Here is a 19,859-nt window from a genome sequence, read left to right as displayed (position 1 = left end):
ACTAGTACAACTAAAAACTCTGAAAGCGTCGAATTCATGAACTCGAAATCGTTGCTTCACAAACCCATCTAACATTTCTTGGCCTTTTACCCAACAGGTCTACAAAATATCCACTCCCAAAATACCAGCAAACACTGTTTTTCCTCACCATGTTTTCATGGCAACACACCACTAGCGGTAATCGCTTTCCATAATTTAGCACTCTCTTTCAGGCAACCTGCCGTGGATGTAAACGCGAGAACTTTTTCTCCCTTTTTCTGACATTACGCCAGAACAGGGGGTGGTCCTAGAACAGGTCGGACCTAGATGTATAGAATTCAGGTAGAAAAGGCTCATCTACCTATGAAGCACCGCGGTATCCTGGACTTCCCACATCTCCAACCGTAAAGACGCGACGAAATCACCCTTGCTTTTATTTGGTTGACGATGAAGTTTACAAAGCCGGCCTGTTTATACTTTAAAACCAACAGTCACCGGGACGTTACCTAGTTATTTCAGAGGTAAAACAAAATTTCCACTAGCGTTAGCGACCGCGACCTTGTACTGTTAACCGCAATCCTGAAAAATGTTCAGTGGACCGGTTGCACAACTTACAAAACGTCCCATTCTGTACCATAAAACATTTCTTCAATTTTCTTTTTCCTCTCCTAGGTTATCAATGCTTTGAAAGAGGCGACAAGGACCTAAATAAAAGCAACTTACTTCTTTGTTCTGAATGTTTAAGAAGAAAAAAGTAAAGCTGTCTTTGCTGCCAGTGCAAGCAAAATGGTATGAAAAGCACGTTTGAATTTATAATTCGTGTGTGTGCAATGCCTAACAGCAAGTTAGACATAACAAATATAGTGTTCATTCTACGAGAGCATTGTAGACGATCGTATTCATGAAGCAATAGTGAAACACTCTTGTACAGGTAAAAGTGATAAAATGTGCACCAATACTAGAATACCGGTGAGAAAACCCTATATTTCTTGCGAACACACGCACCTCCTGCATAACACCATAATTCATTAAAAAAATAAAGCACAACCATACGTTTTGAAAGGCCTGGTTAGGTTTATGTAGTTGCTTTACGGTTACTAAAAGACGTAGACAAAAGGAATGATTGTGATGATCTATCCATTTGAGCGATCCGCACAGCCTGCTGCACTACGCGGCAAACGCCTAATTCGTCTCTTGTACCCAGATCGCCTGCCCCGGAGCGCACCCTTTCCTGCCCCTCACCCCGGATGACTTCAGCAAGAAACAACCGCACGTGGCCACAAGCTGCGTCACGCCCAAACTGCCGGAGCTGCACTACGCGGCAAACGCCTAATTCGTCTCTTCTACCCAGGTGGGAACTCCATTGTTGTTTTAGTTACTGCTTGTGGTTGTTGCGGATCGCTCATTTGGTAGATACTAGAATGCCGCCCACATGTGCTGAATTAGATAAGGAAGTTCGGCTGCTGAAAATGGCAATGGAAGCAAGATTCAGCGAGCTAGTTAATGAACTTCGCGCAGAACTGGCTCTCAGCGAGGAAAAAATGGTGTCGTATCAATCAGAATTGCGAGAAGCCACGAAAAGCTTGACCTTCTTAAGCCAGGAGTACGACTCAATCAAGGCTGAACGTGACGGCATGATTGCAGAGAGCAAGGCCCTTAAAGCCATCAACGAGGAACTAAGGGCTTCGAACATCAGTTTGACAAAACAGGTAGCCCTACAAGAACAGTACTCTCGTATGAACAATGTCGAGATACGTGGTGTGCCAAATGCTGAAGATGAGAATCTTCCACAGCTGCTTGCTGACATTGGATCGAAGGTGAAATGTACCATCACGCCATCAGATATCGACATTGTTCATAGGGTCCCCACACCAAACAGCCCAGCAGCCAACAATATCATCATCCGCTTTGTCTCTCGGGACAAAAGGAATGATTTCCAGAAGAAAGCAAAAAAGGCTCGTTTGATGTCGAAAGATCTAGGGAGGAGTACGGAAGCGACTCCAGTATTCTTTAATGATCAGCTGACGCCAAGGAACAAGACACTGTTTTCGGAAGCACTCAAGCTAAAGAAAGCAAAGCAGTGGCAGTTCCTATTGACCGATGAAGGTGTCATTAAGGTTCGGAAAGAACCGACGAGCAAAGTTCATAGGATAGTGTCGCACGATGACCTGCGCATCATCACCTAAATGAAGTCGCACTACAGTATCTGCGCCCTTTCCATTTTTTTCCCTCATGGCTTACGAATTACTCAAACCAAAAAGATTTCTACAAGAAATGAAAGATACATCGCAACTATCGCTTTTGCACCTGAACATCAGAAGCTTGCCAGCGCATTATGACGCCTTCTATGACTTGTGTACAAATCTGAATCATGCATTTCATTTCATTGCTCTTTCGGAGACATGTTTATCACAGCAAAGCGACGGTGCTTATAATTTACCAGGCTACCAGCTAGAAGTTTCATGCCGGTTACGCCCACAGCCAGATCGATTACCGACACAGCCGTCACATGGGGGCGTTGCCCTATACATCAATTCTTCTCTTCCCTATGCTGTTAGAAATGACGTTACTATTTCTTCTGAATGGTGTCAAGCACTCTTCGTTGAAATGCCATCTGACTACACGTCGCGAGATACAGTTCCTCACAAAACGAAGTCTACTCTCGTAGGTATAATATATAGATCACCTCAAAATAAAAAGGAACACTTTTTAGCTGAATTAGAAAGAGTACTCTGCAGTTACCGTGACTCAAAAACTCAAATAATAATTATGGGTGATATTAATAATGACGTTTCGCAAAACGATTCATCAAGCTTCAATTATATAGACCTCCTGACTACTCAAGGCTTAGAACAATTGATAACGTCACCAACTCGCATATCTAGTAGCAAACAAAGTATACTCGATCACATAATAACAGACTATTCGTCAACCACATTCAAAACAGGTACAATCTTGTCCGACATAACAGATCATCAGCCAGTTTTTGCAATAGCATCCCCACGCTATAGCATAAAACAAGCAAAATCACGCATTGTTTACAAACACGATAAAATTTTGCGTTCCCTATGTACGGAAAATTGGCGGCCTGTGTACGAAGCACTATCCGCTGAGGATAAGTTCGATCAATTTCTAAACTCCTTTGCCAAGCACATAAAACGCGGTGAAGTTACTGTTACGCAATCTAGAACCACAGTAAAGCGTAAACCATGGTTAACGACTGCGCTTTAAAATCAATCAACCACAAGAATAATATGTAGAAAAAACTAAAACGCAATCCCCATAAAGTTTCTCTACAAAACAAGTACAAGTGTTACAATAAATTGCTTACGAACCTAATTAATGTTTCAAAACGGAATTATTTCCACCTGAGAATACAGCAAGCGAATGGAAACACCAGCGCAACCTGGAAGGTAATTAATTCTGCATTAAACAAAACAACCGCTGTCAACGCTGTAACAAAACTGATTGTAAATGGTAGCATGGTTACAAATAGCACCGAAGTTTCAGAAGAATTTAATAACTATTTTGCCACGGTAACATCTAAAATAATACAAAATTCTTCAGGGGAAGCATTAATTGACCACATAAAAGGCGCAAACAGTGCTAGATCCTTTTTTCTGCGACCAGTCGATGCACAAGAAATTTACAAGTAATTCTAAATTTAAAACCCACAACATCAGTAGGCTATGATGACATCTCAGTTTCAATGCTGAAAACGTGCGCAATCCATGTAAAAGAACCTTTAGCGCATAATATTAACGACATGTTCACCATGGGTAAATTTCCAACAAGGCTTAAAATATCAAAAATTGTGCCAATATACAAAAAGGGAATCCGAACAAAACCAGAAAACTATCGACCAATATCAATCTTATCACCGCTGTCGAAAGTTGCCGAGCAAGCGGTGCTGTCTCGTTTAGATAACTTCTTTATATCAAACGGACTATATGCGCAAGAGCAGTACGGTTACTTGAAAGGAAACTCGACAGAGCTGGCTCTACTTAACATAGTTGAAAACACCAAGCAAAGTATTGAAAACAAGTTACATACAATGGGCGTGTTCATAGATTTAACGAAAGCGTTTGACGTGATAAACCACAAAGTATTATTAACAAAGTTAGAAAAATATGGTATACGTGGAACACCTCTCGAACTTATCAAAAGCTATCTGTTAAACCGCGAGCAATATGTCGTCGTCAACGATGCTTCATCACAAAGACTAACCACAAATAGTGGCGTGCCACAGGGGTCATTTCTAGGACCTTTTCTTTTCCTAGTTACATCAATGATCTGCCTGCATATTTGGCAGAACCATGTGTTTTATATGCTGATGACACTAACATTTTCCTGACAGCCAGAAAAGAAACAGACCTCTATAAAAAAGCTAATGCAGTCCTATCAAAATTGTACCAATGGTTAAAGCGCAACCAGCTTGTTGCGAATGTAACAAAGAGTAACTATATTGTCTTTTCAGCAAAAAACACCCCTCTAACAAATAATGCAGTCGTACAGCTTGACAATGTTACTCTAGAAAATGTGAAACACACAAAGTTCTTAGGTGTATATTTAGACAATCAACTTTAATGGCACAACCATGTTGTAGAAATTGCTTGCAAGATTTACAAAAAAATTCCAATGCTCTGTAAACTACGTCATGTCTTACCTCTTAAAACTATGATTATACTGTACCACAGCTTACTACATTCCCACATTACATACGCAGTCAGTGTCTACAGATTAACATATCGCACCACTCTTGTGCCTATTGTAACCGCCCAAAACACAGCTCTCCGCGCAATACTTTTCATGCATAGACAAGAATCTGTTAAATTTGCATATCAAATGCTCAATATAATGCCCTTACACACCTGTATTAGATATTACGCCCTGTTGCTTCTGTATAGGATAATCCACAATATCATAAGCTGTCCTTCGATTAGAATTACTCACCGTACCACTACATATTCCCTTCGAACCACATGCTCAACCACATTAGCAATACCCGAGATTAGAACTAACTAAGGATTATTTTCCTTTTCGTATATGGCTCCACACTTATGGAACAAACTCCCACACAGCGTCACCTCCACACCATCGTTCTATATGTATAAAAAACAACTAAAAGCACAAGTGTTTATGTTATTTGACTGACGTACGGACTTGTAGTTGTGTTTATATAACCAGAGTTTTGTTTTTTGCAACAGCTTTTATCTTTATTTTCACATTATGATCTTTCTTCTTGTTTTTCTTTCTTCTTTTCCCCCAAACTCTTCCATTTTTTTTTCATTTGCCAATGACCGTTCTCCTGTTTTTTGGTTGTACATTTTTCGTGTTGTTATATAGCTGATTTCATTGCAAGCCTTTGTAGCGGATGTCCAAACCAGGAGAATGTATTTTGTTTGAAAAATGCTTGTAGCGGCAGCTCCAGCGACATCGCTGGATCGAGCGCCGCTCCTCGCGCAGCAGCCCGATGGACATGGACACAGGCTGCGTGGCCGCGCGAGCGCACGAGGACACGGGGGTCGCGCTGGTGCTGACAAAATAGAATCTGGTTTTGCCTTGCGACGAACGGTCGTCCTGCCTGAGGCTCCTTCCTCTCGCCCGACATAGCGCCCTACAATTGGTGGCCCTACCGAACACGCCACCGAGGTTAATGTAGAGCCATGTCCCTCGACAACCACGACTCAACCCGGTCGCGAGAAACCGGCGAAGCAGTCTCAGCCTTGACCGTTCGGCTTCCGCAATTCTGGGAGCGCCACCCGATGACCTGGTTTCTGCAAGCAGAGGCGCAATTCCAGCTAGCTCGGATCACCTCTCAAGAAACCAAATTTCTCCACGTCGTCGGAGCCCTTCCGCCGACAGCCGCAGAGGAGATCTCCGACATCCTCACTTCGTTCAACCACACCCGCCCCGCAGCGCCTTACGACCAGCTCAAGGCTGCATTCCTGGAGCGCACAGCTGCTTCGGAACGCACGCGCATCCAGCAGCTTCTCTCCTCCGAGGAGCTCGGCGACCGCAGGCCAAGCCAACTGCTACGGCACATGAAGCAACTCCTTGGCACGCATTCTCACGCCATGGATGACACACTGCTGCGTGAGCTCTTCCTTCAGCGCCTACCTTCCAACGTCCAAATGGTCCTCGCCACTGCCGCAGCCATGGACCTGCAGGCACTCGCCGCGCTGACAGACAAAGTCATGGAGGTCGCCACCCCCTTTTCTCAAGTGGCCGCGGTTGCATCGGCTAAGCCTCCGTCTCCTCCCTGCCCCAGGAACCCCGCTTCAGCGTCCAGTGAGTCCGCCGCTTCATCTAGACTCGACAGCCTTTGCGATCGTCTAGAGAAGATCATCGTTGCCGCAACACGCCGCGATGTCTCGCCGCAACGTTCCCGTCAACGCCGTCGCTCGTCGTCGCAGCGACGGCGCCCAGAGCGCCCACGCAGTGAATCGCCTAACCCGGGCATTTGCTACTACCACCGGCGTTTCGGCGCTGATGCCCGCCACTGCCGTCTGCCCTGCACCTGGACGGGAAACGGCCTGGCCGACCGCTAACGGCGACAAGCGATCTCGGCCCAACACAGGAATGTCGCCTCTTTCACGTCACCGACCGCACCACCGCACAGAGGTTTCTCGTGGATACCGGTGCCCAGGTTAGCGTTTTGCCCGCTACACGCTCGGATCGTGCTTCTCGTGCCACCTCGCATTTACAAGCAGTGAACGGCACGCGCATACCCGTCTACAAGCAACGCTCACTAACTCTAAACCTGGGGCTCCGCCGAGTTTTCCGGTGGGTTTTTCTCGTCGCCGACGTTCGCACCGCCATCCTCGGTGCTGACTTCCTCGCAAAACATAGCCTTCTTGTCGACCAAAAGCGGCAGCGTCTACTTGATGCTACCACACTCCTCTCAGTGCAAGGTGTGTCAGCGGAGGCAGCCGCTAATCTAGCACCATCCTGTGCTACAGTTGCCGATGAACCGTTCGCCACCTTGCTGCGGGACTTCCCAACCGTGACAGCACCACCTGACTGGACTCAGCCTGTTCGTCATGACGTCCGTCATCACATCATCACCACTGGCCCTCCCGTTTTCTTTCGACCACGGCGGCTTGCGCCTGACAAGTTCAAAGTCGCCCGAGCGGAATTCGAGCACATGATGCAACTGGGCATCATCCGTCCATCATCCAGTAACCATGCATCACCACTGCACATGGTGCCCAAGAAAACTGGTGACTGGCGCCCCTGTGGAGATTACCGGTCCTTGAACACCAAGACCGTTCCTGACCGCTATCCGTTACCCAACCTCCAAGACTTCACCGCCACTCTCCACGGGGCCACGATATTCTCTAAGATAGACTTGGTTCGTGCTTACCACCAGATTCCCGTGGCAGAAGAAGACATCCCCAAAACTGCCATCACAACCCCATTCGGCCTGTTCGAATTTCTGCGCATGCCATTTGGACTCCGCAACGCTGCACAAACATTCCAGCGTTTCATTGATGCCGTCACACGAGGGCTACCGTTCGTCTACGCCTACGTTGACGACATTCTGGTGGCCAGCACATCCCTGGAAGAGCATCTGAAGCATCTTCGCCTTCTCTTCGAGCGTCTCGCTGTTGACGGCATCGTCATCAACGTCTCGAAGAGCGAGTTTGGTGCCACTGCCCTCGATTTCCTTGGTCATCGTTTGGACGCCACTGGAATATGTCCTCTCCCCGCCAAGGTTCACGCAATCATCGACTTTCCCAAGCCAGCGTCAGTGACAAAGCTCCGCCAGTTCCTAGGGCTGGTAAATTTCTACCGCCGCTTCATTAGGAACTGTGCCACGCTGCTCGAACCTCTCGACAGGCTGCTTTCCACCAAACGGTCATCCACTTCACTTGATTGGGACGATGCTGCTGAAAGGGCATTTACGGCCATCAAACGCGCTCTCGCCGACGCTGCACTGCTGGCTCATCCAAATCCGAACTTTCCGTTGGCACTCATGACCGACGCGTCAAGTTCTGCCGTCGGAGCTGTCCTTCAGCAGCAAGTTAAAGGTGCATGGGAACCGCTAGCGTTTTTCTCCAAGCGCATGACTCCGGCTCAGACACGATATAGCGTTTTCGGCCGCGAACTGCTAGCCATGTACCTCGCTGTTCGTCACTTCAAACATCACCTCGAAGGACGCACGTTCACGATCTTCACTGATCACAAGCCGCTCATGTTCGCCTTGAACCGCCCTGGCACCCTCTACACTCCACGAGAGGTGCGTCAACTAGCATACCTCTCGGAGTTCACGTCCGACATCCAGCACGTCAGTGGTGTGGCCAATTCCCCTGCAGACACACTGAGTCGCATGGACGATGTAAATGCTATTTCACCAGGAACGCTGGAAGCGGTTACCGACCCGCTTGACGTACAAGAACTGGCTACGACGCAAGCCAACGACAACGAGCTCTCCCGTCTACGTGGAGCACCTACCGCACTCAACCTTGAAGATGTACCGTTTCGTGGTGTGACCATCGTCTGCGACACGTCCACAGGTGTTGCTCGACCCTTCCTACCTGCCTCACATCGTCGCCGCATGTTTGACGCCATACACAACATGGCCCACCCCGGCATTCGGGCATCTCAAAAGCTCATTGCGTCCCGCTACGTTTGGCCCCGTATGAACGCTGACATTCGAGACTGGGTACGAGCCTGCACGCCGTGCAAGCGTTCAAAAGTCCAACGCCATTCCGTTCCCCCTGCCAAGCCATTCCTCAGGCCCGATGAACGTTTTTCTGTTGTTCACGTTGACATCGTTGGCCCCCTACCCCCTTGCCAAGGTTACCGGTACAATCTAACCTGTGTTGACCGGTTCACACGTTGGCCCGAAGCCTGCCCTCTTCCCGACATCACGGCCTCCACAGTAGCTTCAACCTTTCTGTCTACCTGGGTTTCGCGCTACGGATGCCCTTCCACCGTTGTCACCGATCGCGGCCGGCAGTTCGAGTCATCCCTGTTCACCGAACTACTGCGTCTTCTCGGAACGACTCGTCTGCGAACAGCTGCGTACCACCCGCAGGCGAACGGCCTTGTGGAGCGCTTTCATCGACACCTCAAGGCTTCACTCACTGCACACGGCTGCCCCACCGAGTGGGTCCAACGGCTACCACTGACGCTTCTCGGAATCCGGAGCGCGTACAAAGTGGACCTCTCGTGCACGTCTGCTGAGCTCGTCTACGGTACAACTCTGCGTTTGCCAGCGGATTTGTTCGACGAGTCTCCGCAACCTGTCCCTGCAAGTGAATACATTGATAACCTACGAGAGGTTTTTCGACACCTTCGGCCTCAGACCACACGCATTGCAAAGAACTCGACGACTTACACGCACCCTGACCTCAAAACTGCCACGCATGTGTTCGTGCGCAACGGACCCGTCCAAGGACCACTGCGCCCACATTACATCGGCCCCTATCCAGTCGTTCAACGTCACTCGACTACTTTCGTACTGGACATCAACGGCTCTCCAGACACCGTGGCAATCGAATGCCTGAAGCCCGCGTACTTCGAGCCGCCCGAAGTCACTTCGTTGGAACCTGCTCTGCCCCCTTTAACAAGACGACCTCGGCGCGTCCACTGGAAACATGCATGACTTTTTCGCTCGTCACTCCCGCTCCTCTCTTGGGGGGGAGCCCTGTAGCGGCAGCTCCAGCGACATCGCTGGATCGAGCGCCGCTCCTCGCGCAGCAGCCCGATGGACATGGACACAGGCTGCGTGGCCGCGCGAGCGCACGAGGACACGGGGGTCGCACTGGTGCTGACAAAATAGAATCTGGTTTTGCCTTGCGACGAACGGTCGTCCTGCCTGAGGCTCCTTCCTCTCGCCCGACATAGCGCCCTACATGCTCAAACAGACTGTGATCACCTAATGTATCGTAGGGACCCCTTTTACAACCCATTCTTGGGTTCTGGGGTCCCACCTGTGGGGTCCCACCATGCAGATGTATTTATGTACAGTCCAATAAAAACTTTGATTGATTGATTGATTATCTGTTATGATCAATCCCCGCTGTGAAGCAATGAATCCCTGCCAGTGAAGACAGAGGAGCAAGAGGCGGGTATTGCTTGACCTGATTATGACTTCCTAGTCTCCAAGCCATATGTTTCTGAAGCTTGGCCGAGGGCGGCCAACACCATGGTGCGTTCAGGCTATTGTAGAGCGCCCAGGCACCCTCTTCTGACTAGCTGCATTGTGGGCCCCTACAATGCGTAGAATTACGACCACCGTTCTTCCGCTATTTTTTCTGCTGCTGACATCGCAAGGCCATTGCCTTCGTAGTGCCTCAAACTCCCTATCCTCTTGTGGTTCTCCTACATAAATAACTGCTTCTCTTTCTATCACAACCAACTTTTATTTAAAATATTACTCCAACTGCGAACCTTCCTATTGTAATCTTTCCTGCTGCCCTGCGCTTCCACTGTGTCCTATATCCATGGGTTATTTTGGCGTTCACGGTCTGCGCGTATATTTTCATGCATTCCTATACAACTTTGTCTTTCCATCTTCAGCCTGTTTCTCATTACCTCAGCATCAGTATTCTGGAACTTGACATCCGTAATTGGCCTCCGCGACAGGACTCGCCTTTAACACCTTCCAGGGTGACAGTGAAGTCGGCAGAGAGTAATAAATGTTTTAAGGTTTCAATACGCGGTTCGAAGAATTCGAAAACTTTGTTAGACAAGGAATTGAAGAATTCTTGAAGAGAGTACAACGGCGGAGCAAGGCGGAGGACGGAACTTTACTGCGGAACAATAAGTTCTGGGGTGTCTTGCTAGTCCAGGAATTCATGTGCAATCCAGGCACTGTCCGCTCAGTCAACCGAAATAATCTCATCGCCCAGGCTCGAGGTGGATAGCATGCTCTCCATTGCTCACGGGAATGGTTTTAAATAAGGGGGGTGGGAAGCTCGGGGTTCCGATCGCACTGGCAGATGATGTGGTAGAGTGTGCCTGAATTCCCGCAAAAGGCACACTCCCGTCAGTATTCTGTGCGGAACAAATGGTTTTTCGTTCTGAGTTTCCAATTCTGTTTGCTTGAATTCGTCCTGATGTGTTTTCCGGCATTTTAGACAAACTGGGTTGCGCGGGACGGAAGGTCCTTCTGTTTGGTCTATAATTGTTTTTATCGTTGAAGGTCTCAATCAGTATTTGGCTGTGCTCCTCCTATGGGTCCCGGTTGGTTTGACCGCTTGCCAATGCATAGGCTGTGTCGTTGACCGCGATAGGGGAGCGGGCAGGGGTCCACACGATTCTGAACGTAAGAGGGGGAGGGGTTTTGCTCAGGAGGTGCAGTGCTATTGAAGAAACTGCACCAGTCGCGTAGCTTCGGCATGCCGCTTGACAATTGTTGTTCATGTGGTTTGACGGGGAGCACATAAATCGGAAGCACCACGAGAAGTACCAAGTCAAAATCTGAAAGCTCAGCGCAGAGCAGAAATGCAAGATTCCAAGCAGCGTACTAAGCAGGAAAGAAGTTCAGTAAAAAAAGTTATAGAGAACGTGCTGAGGCAGCATTAATGAAGTTGGAAAATAGAAGTTGGCTGAGGCATATTCCGTTACTGACACAATTGCATGGCATACCAATGCAGAGGACACTGGCAACACAGAAAGTCAGCCCCACATCCGTACATTAGACCTTCCGGTGCATGCATCTCGCGCATGCATTCAGAATAGTCTCAAGTGCGAAAGAAGGGAACTGCTTAAGGGGTAGCATGTAGGACCAGAAGAAACTTGTTCCGCAGAACGAACATTGAAAACTGAGTTCAGAAATAGAACTCGGATAGCGTTACAAGCGGAATAATTTCGTATGAGTTATGTGACCCCCTACCGGTGTTCTTTGTTATTCCGTCATTACCTAATCAAAGGAAAGTCCGAACTCGGACCCGCCTTGGACTCAAAAAGAATACCGAGGCCCAGCAACACTTTTATAGATTAGTAGAAGCGCATAACTGGAGCGGCATTTATAACGATCCTGATGATGCGTTCCTGATGATCCTGATGATGCATCCTGATGATGCGATCCAAAGCGATCCTGATGACGCATATGATATATTTCTCAGGCTCTTGCGTTCAAGCTACAATGCAGCTTTCCCTTTACAGAGGCTCGCCTACCAGGCCAATAAAAGTTGCCGGAATCCATGGATGGACATATAGTCTTTACGAGAGGATTAAATCTAAAAATAAGGTATTTCATGACATTGTACGTTTTTGAGAACCTCCAGCATTTTTAAAGTACAAAAAATTCACAGCATATCCACGGGGTGAATGATGATGAGTGGGCGAAGCTCCTGAGGGGAAATCATCGGTAAAACCGTGACTCTTCAGTGAAAGTTCTCCCACTACATCTGTGTCCGAACGTAACGTCTAGAAAGTCTCGCTTAAACCGCGCGTCGGCACCTTGGGGCTGAGCTCGCCTGATGCGTTTTGCAGACGCCTCACGAGCTCTCACTGCATCGGGGTCTGCCTGCCGATACGCGCGCTTTCTTGCCGCTTCCCGTTCTCTGACGTTTTGGAGATCCTCTTCGCGCCGCAGCCGTGCCGCTTCGCGTACGGCAGGGTCCTCGCGCCGTTGCCGTGACGCTTGGGCCTCTCGCTCTCGAACGCTCGGATCTTGGCGGCGTCGTCGCGCAGCCAGACGATACGCTTCGGCCTCCCGCTCTCGTACGGCAGGATCTTGGCGGCGGCGTCGCGCAGCTTCACGGAGCGCTTCTGCCTCGCGGGCTCGCACATCTGCAGCCTTATCCATCGGGCGACTCCGAGCGCGCGCCAACAGCGAACGGATTTTATTACAACGCTCCCCGCCATCTAGTAAACAATCCAAGAACTAAACTAGAGGTAGCCACGCCATCTAGTAAACAATCCAAGCGCATCTTTTCATCATATACAAGTACCGCCATCTAGTAAACAATCCAAGAACTAAACTAGAGGTAGCCACGCCATCTAGTAAACAATCCAAGAACTAAACTAGAGGTGGCTACATACATACGTCGAGGATGGACAGACCCACGCCTTAAGGAGCTTCGCCCCTAAAAATACAGATATAGGCTGACCTCAGACCTGAAAAAGGCAAAGGAAAAATATTACCAAAATACCTCTGAAAGGATCTACGATAACCAAAGAAAAATCTTAGACGAAGTGAACGCTCTGACTGGCAAAAGTACAAGTAGTCGATGATCGAAGTATTAAAAATAAACGATGAAGTCTTTGCAGGAAAGAGAATAGCCGATGCTTTCAACGCCCACTTTATAGCTGTAGTGTAGTCGACGCATTACCAGATGGCCCGGGTGTGCCTCACTCCATGTTTGTGCGACCAACAGACGCGGTTGAGATTGAAAACTTAATCCGAAATCTTAAAACCATTGTAGCATCTTGCATAAATGAAATAGGGCCCGCAGTATTAAAACTGATGTGCCAACTTTTATTCTTTATTACTAACCTCACCTTGACCACAGGCATTTCTCCCAGACAGTTAAAACTGGCCAAAGTCACTGCTATATTCAAAGGTGGTGAACGTAACAACCTGTCCAACTATCGGCTTATATCGGTGCTTCTAGCTAAAATATTTGAAGGCGTAATAGATCAGCGGCTCACTTCTTCTTTCTACAAGCATCAAATAATAACAACCAACCAATGTGGCTTCCAAAAGCATAGGTAAACTGTGCAAGCTCTGGAATATATGAAGTAAAACATAATCGTAAATATGGAAAACAGAAAATACACACTCGGTCTTTTTTTATATACTTAAAAGGCATTTGATTCAATACATTTTGATTTGGTGTTAAAAAGTTATCTTGCTGTGGGATTCGTGGGATCGCATTGCAAATTATGGAAAACTGCTTGCGTGATCGATATCAAATAGTTGGCATCAATAAAATATTATCTGCCGATATGAAATTGAAACGAGGTGTCCCACAAGGATCTCTACCTGACCCGTTATTATGTCTTGTGTACATAAATGATATTGTTAATATACCAGGTTCTTCTGATGTTATTATGTACGCAAATGACAAGAATATTCTTTCTCATAAAACAGTTTAACGTTTCTGGAATTTTTTTTGTATACGAATACCTGGCGCAAGTTTGAAACTGCTCACAACAAAACAAGCTGGGATTAAATGCCACAAATACAGCCTATATAATTTTCCGTCCAATCAATAAGCCCTTCAACGAAGATATGAACCTCACATATGAAGGTCATATTATTGCACTGGTACATGAACAAAAGTTCTTTGGTGTTTCGTTCCAAGAACAGATAAATTGATCAGTACACGTAAATCATTTAGTTACGGCTCCGGCACGAACAGATGGATGCCTTTATAAAATATCCCACCTAATACCGCTAAGGCTAACAAGAAAAAAGTATTATTCCCTAATCTATTCAAAACTAACGTACTAAATCTTGGCGTGGAAAATAATCTCACAAAATATTTACAGTAAGCTTGTTGTCCCTAAAAATATTAGGGTGTTTCAAAAATTTTTAACGGAAATTCTAAGACCGGCAAACTTGACTTTTGTTTTCAAAAAACAGCACTTAGAGCTTACGAGCTGCATTATTTTAGACTTTTCCAGGTGGTACACAAAAACAAGTTATATGTGGATGGTGACGCAGAAAGCCGTCATTACTGTGTACGGCGTCCAATAAGACGTACACCTAAAACTAGGCCTAATTAAGGGAGACAATCGGCCACTTATCAAATACCACATGTCTTGAACATCCTAGTGGGTAACTTATAATTTAACAATCGTACAACCGTATTTAAGACTGAAACCAAGATGATGTGTATAGAAAAGAAACTGAGATATGAAAATCACTAGGCGTGTCTCATTCTAAGGAATTTAAAGTGTATTGCGTGAAGACGTGATTTTGTATAGACATAACGAACAATCCATCAAGAAATGTATCGTGTTTTAGTGTTTCGGCTGGTAATAGGTATTGCAGAAAAATGTTTTATGTATATCGTTAACTTGGGATTCTCATTAGTTGAAATGTACATTTTATTATGTTTTTCTTAATTTGCTTATTTTTTCTTTCTTTATTGCTGGACCTTATTGCTAGGCCCGCATATTTGATGTGAACATGTCCTCTGCTGTCAACTCCTGTGTTGCGAACTCCAGAGGGTCACAAGCCCTCGTCGGCCACTCAATGCCTTTAGCTCCTGGCGTTGCCTGGCACCAGGCAATGCCTGGCACCAGGCATTGTAACAACATCTGCTGAAAAATGAAGTCTTGTTCTTCTTCTTATTCTTTGTCTTCTTTTAACACTCGAAATGAATAAATGAATAAAGCGAAGCTTGAAAAAGTCACGACGCCGTTCATTGATGGCCTAACCCTATCACAGCAGAGTACACAAAGCTTCAGCTATGGCCGCAGCATTGACGCAAGGGAATAATATATCGCTTTTTATGGTTGCCAAACAAAGTGAAGCTTTCACTAGTGAATGGTTTGAGCTTAAATCCAACCGTGCACATAGAGAGTGTAACGTCTTGGAAACGGTAGAAAGATTTGTAGGTGGAAACAGTTGTTCAAGCAGGAGGAAAAGCTTTTATTGACCCGGGGTACGATAAACCTGAAGACCCTTCAGACACCGAGGAGCCAGAAATGTCTGAGGAGGAAGATTTGTTAACCTTGCTTCTGGAAACGTAGGCGACTCCATTTAGAAGCAAGCCGGACGACGGTGCGGTAGATGGGCTCAGAAGGGCCAAAGTCAAAGTACTGTCCAAGATAGGTAACGTTTGCGCCTTGGAAACCGAACGTTTCCATCCACTCAGCCAGTGATTCTCACTCATGCACCCGTATTGCAAGAAAGCTTAGAATGATTCGATAAATTCTAACACTTTCAGATTACTTAATTCTAAGAAGGGTAGCATAGCAAACTAACTCAACAAGAAAACGATATATTACGGATATGGCAACGCTCTCTTCAAGCTTAACGGAGAGCTCTGTTAGAAGCATAGAAGGGAAGAAGACGTGCAGACCTTATCGGCATATAACAGCACGAGAAGATCAAAAATTTGAGTCACTATTGTGTTTGCGAAACTGAATCGAGGAAAGCTTATTTTATTTTGTATCCAACTTCAATACGTTGATCGTATCCAGCTGAAAACTCCACTTTTGTGCAGTGGCTGTTCCCCCATTGGGAATAACTTGTGCTTGCGTTAAACACTGTTTGTTGAGGTCTCCATTTTCACTGTAGTCAGCTATTGCCGCGTAAATCTGATGGAAGGTGGATAGCGTTCCTTTTACAACACCTAACTTGTTCTCTGGAACACTTTCTACAGCTGGGGTATTGCAACGATATACAAGGTGATGGGAAGAAGCCAGCATTGCGCTGTTACCATCTGTGTACGGCGTATACATACAGACAAGGGACAATCCTCTTTTCTAGATGCTTCGGTTCCTCCACGAACCGAAAGGGCAACGTTGCTGTGGATGCAAATGACGCCTAGAGTGACGGCAAATATTTTGAGTCGTCGTATCGGTTAAACATAATGAAGAGAAATACCTTGTTCAACCCCCCCCCCCCTCTTCTCCCTGAGTCGATCAAGTGTTCAAAATCATTCTTGACCTCGATGACCCTGAATGACACTTTTATTGCATCTACATTTTGTTGAGGGCAAGTAGAAACATAATAAAAAATTATCCCCAGCGTGCAGTTCTCTTCAACGACACTTGCGTTAATATTTTCCTTTCTGCTTAATTTGGTAATTTTGAAGTTTTTTGTTTGCTAGCCGGTAAGTCTGCACTAGACAAATCCAGAAAATCGACGAGGTAGGCATCAGTAGTTCGAACATCGGCGTCGATGTTTTCGTTAGTCTGTAGTTCTTTTAGGACAGTTACTGGGCACGAATGTGACTACCATAAGTAAGGTCCAAGGAGCGAAGCTGAGACTAGCTTGTGGCATATAACAGTACACAAAAAGTACTGGTGCAAAATGGTGGTCGTATGATTGTAGATTCTCTCGGCACATTTTGTTAATCAGAGATTAAAATCTGCATAACATATTTTTGCGATTCCATGAGCGATATCATGATGGGAACTTCAGTGGAGAAGCTTACACGGACCATACGCGCCCCACTACCTTCATAAGCTCAGAAGTAAAGTTGACACCTTTAGAGGTGATCATGCTCAGGGTACTCTAACTCTGAAAGCAATTTCCAGAAGAGCCTAGGAAATATGTGCAACCCCCATCGCCAGAAGTGCTATGGCGTCGAGATGCTGGGTAGAGAACTCCAACAGAGTGGTGGAGTCGTGATTTCCATGGTTTGACTTAGGAGAAAGCGGCCCTATCAGGTCAACAAAATGCGCTGAAAACACGTCAAGAGGAATGCCGCGTTAACTACGTTAACTACACCAACGTTTTGTTTGGGATACTTTGCAAAGAACCCGCACATATAATATTGAATAAAACCAAATAAAAGAACATTCAAAGCGAGTTTTTAACTGCAGAAAAGTGTGACGAATCAAACAAACCATGACACATTGGCACCAAAATATTAAAGAAAAGTTCACGCGTATGTTTAGGAAGCCTACGAGCATTTATGCCTTGCTAAATAAATGTTGGCTGAAAGACATATGGTGCCAGAACTTCGGTAACGTAAAAATGTGCCTTCTTGTCGTGGCTTTCGCGTTCCAAGAAACCGCTTTGTACTTCCAGTGTCCCCCATGGCCTCCAGGGAAGCCGCACTTCGAACCAACTATCGAAGTAAACTCCATTGCCTATGCGGAGAGCTGCAATGAACTATCTACTCTAGAAAGACGCGTTTTAAATTCACAGCATTTGTATAACTCACGATGTCACCCGTGCGTCGGCGTCCGCAGCAGCCAGCCTCCCCTTACACTATAAAAAGAAAAAAGAAATAACAGTTACCGGCGCCTGGTTTTGATCGCACGGCCCTGCGGGCGGAACGCAAGGTACATGGGCTCTACCCACTGCGCCACAAAACGACACAGAATCAAAGGCTACGAACGCGCCTTATATCCTTGACTCATTCAAACTACGTCGTCAGCGGCGTGCGTTGGTGACTCAGCGGCGTGCTAGCGGCATGATAGCTGCGTGGTGTACACGTGATAGCACCAACTCCCAAACACTAAACGTTACCGCAATACAACAACCCCTTAAAAAGCGGGTTGGCGCGGGCTCCACTCCAGTCAACTCCTGCGCTCTCTTCTCTTGCGTTCGTCGGCGGTCGCAGTTGATAAGCGATGGAAGCAAGACCTTCAACTAGTAACGCGACGCAATCCAACATCAGCGTCGCGGAACCAGTACAAGACATCGTACCATCGTCTTCGTCGATGTCGGCAGAAGACAAGGCGGCGAGGCGGCGCGCTGCCGACTGGGGGGGGGGGGGGGGGGTGTACTAGTGATGGCAATAAATAACAACAAGTTGACGTTACCTACTTACGCCTCTCTCCTCTCTCTCTCTCTCTCTCTCTCTCTCTCTCTCTCTCTCTCTCAAACCCAACTACCACCAACAACAACTACCACCCCCACCACCACCAACCCTACGCCACGTAAACTACCCCAATGCTCTGCATTTACTCGTGTCCCTCGCGCGGGGGCATGCGACGGAGGATTTTTTAAACACTGTGTCTAAGGGTTCATCGGGTGTAATTTCAATTGTTCTTAAAGGTACGCCGGACATGCCCCCAAATGTTTTTAAAGAAGCAGCCAACGTACGCGCAACATTTTCAAAAGATAGGTCGTATAAATCCCCAAAAATATTAAGCATGCATTGGACGTATCCGCAAAAGTTTTTAAATCTACGTCGGCGTATTCGGTTGCACTCGAACCTCTGCGATTATATATAATATCGAGTCACCATAGCAAGCTTGACCGGACGGTTTATTGGCAGCTGTAACTATAGTTCCCCCCATCCAACGGAAACGCAACTGGAACGTTGTGACAGCAGTCTTTCTTGGCTTCACCCAACCGGCGACACCACTTGTGCACACTGACTGGCCAGAGCCACTGTTAGTTAATAATCATTATTACAATTACAGATGATCGCACGTAACTTTATTGACGCCTACGTTTGTCCTGCCTTCAACGAACGGTGGTGGTTCGGCTGTTTGATTAAAACTCCTTACCTAAAATATCCTGGTGCGGCGAACTGGCGTTTCATGAGGACACAATGGAATTTTTTTAGCTCGGCGAAGCAGCACGGGAAGTCAGGTGTCTGTTAGGCAGCAGAGGTGCCACGTAGACAAAATGTCACGTAGCCAAGTACGACGCTCGTTTTTTTCAGGTAACAAAATGTATGTTATTGCGGCGAACTCCTGGTCCGCTATGAACTTAAAATATTACACAGTTGCGACGAAGCAGTGAATAAAGTGACGTGCAATGGAAAGGGTCAGCGAATCCAAGCCTGTTTACATCGAGAACACTTATAATTAAATAAGATTAGCCCAGTCTAGTGATGTCAGGGTGAAACACTCTTTATATCAAATGCGAGAGCCATGCGGCATATGAAAGGAAAAATTGAAAATTTGAAATCGAAAAATTGAAAAAATTGAAAAATTGGAAAATTGAAAATCGCAGGGAAAAAAAACGTTTCCCATAAAATGAGTACATGATTAGAAAATTACTACAGCTGCCTCAAAATACACGGTGTAGAAATAATAATTATAGCTGTGCGAAATGTTCACAGACGCTTTTTTCATCGTTGATTGAAGTATTCAGCACAGCGGTCAGTACACCAAATCAAGGCAAATCGGCTTAAGACGGGCGGCTACGTCCACTAGCACGCGCTGAAAAATTCAGGAAAGACATGTAACATAATGCAGATGGCGCAGTGGAGGATCCAAATGGGAGAGCAGAGGGGGATGCCACAAGCGCCTAAAACACTAGCCCCATTAGACCA

At 46.6% G+C, this 19,859-nt stretch overlaps 2 protein-coding genes across 2 annotated transcripts; both read left to right on the top strand.

Annotated features, from left to right (window-relative positions):
- The first annotated feature begins 1,400 nt into the window (after positions 1 to 1,400).
- LOC144160782 (uncharacterized) lies at positions 1,401 to 2,165 on the top strand. The gene has a single exon (XM_077691948.1). It carries the CDS (start codon positions 1,401 to 1,403, stop codon positions 2,163 to 2,165), a length of 765 nt encoding a protein of 254 aa, XP_077548074.1.
- Positions 2,166 to 5,645: 3,480 nt separating this feature from the next.
- Positions 5,646 to 6,585, top strand: LOC144160781 (uncharacterized). The gene has a single exon (XM_077691947.1). The coding sequence runs from the start codon at positions 5,646 to 5,648 to the stop codon at positions 6,528 to 6,530; it is 885 nt and encodes a 294-aa protein (XP_077548073.1). The 3' UTR covers positions 6,531 to 6,585.
- Positions 6,586 to 19,859: the final 13,274 nt, after the last annotated feature.

The sequence above is a fragment of the Haemaphysalis longicornis genome, unplaced genomic scaffold (assembly GCF_048455015.1).
Source record: "Haemaphysalis longicornis isolate Haplotype H1 unplaced genomic scaffold, Haemaphysalis longicornis Haplotype H1 scaffold_11, whole genome shotgun sequence".
NCBI lineage: Eukaryota > Metazoa > Arthropoda > Arachnida > Ixodida > Ixodidae > Haemaphysalis > Haemaphysalis longicornis.
This window is presented reverse-complemented; position numbering and strand designations above follow the sequence as displayed.

Excerpts from the sequence above, each read along its gene's own strand:
- LOC144160781 (XM_077691947.1), top strand. The coding sequence starts at position 5,646 with ATGTCCCTCGACAACCACGACTCAACCCGGTCGCGAGAAACCGGCGAA.
- LOC144160782 (XM_077691948.1), top strand. The coding sequence starts at position 1,401 with ATGCCGCCCACATGTGCTGAATTAGATAAGGAAGTTCGGCTGCTGAAA.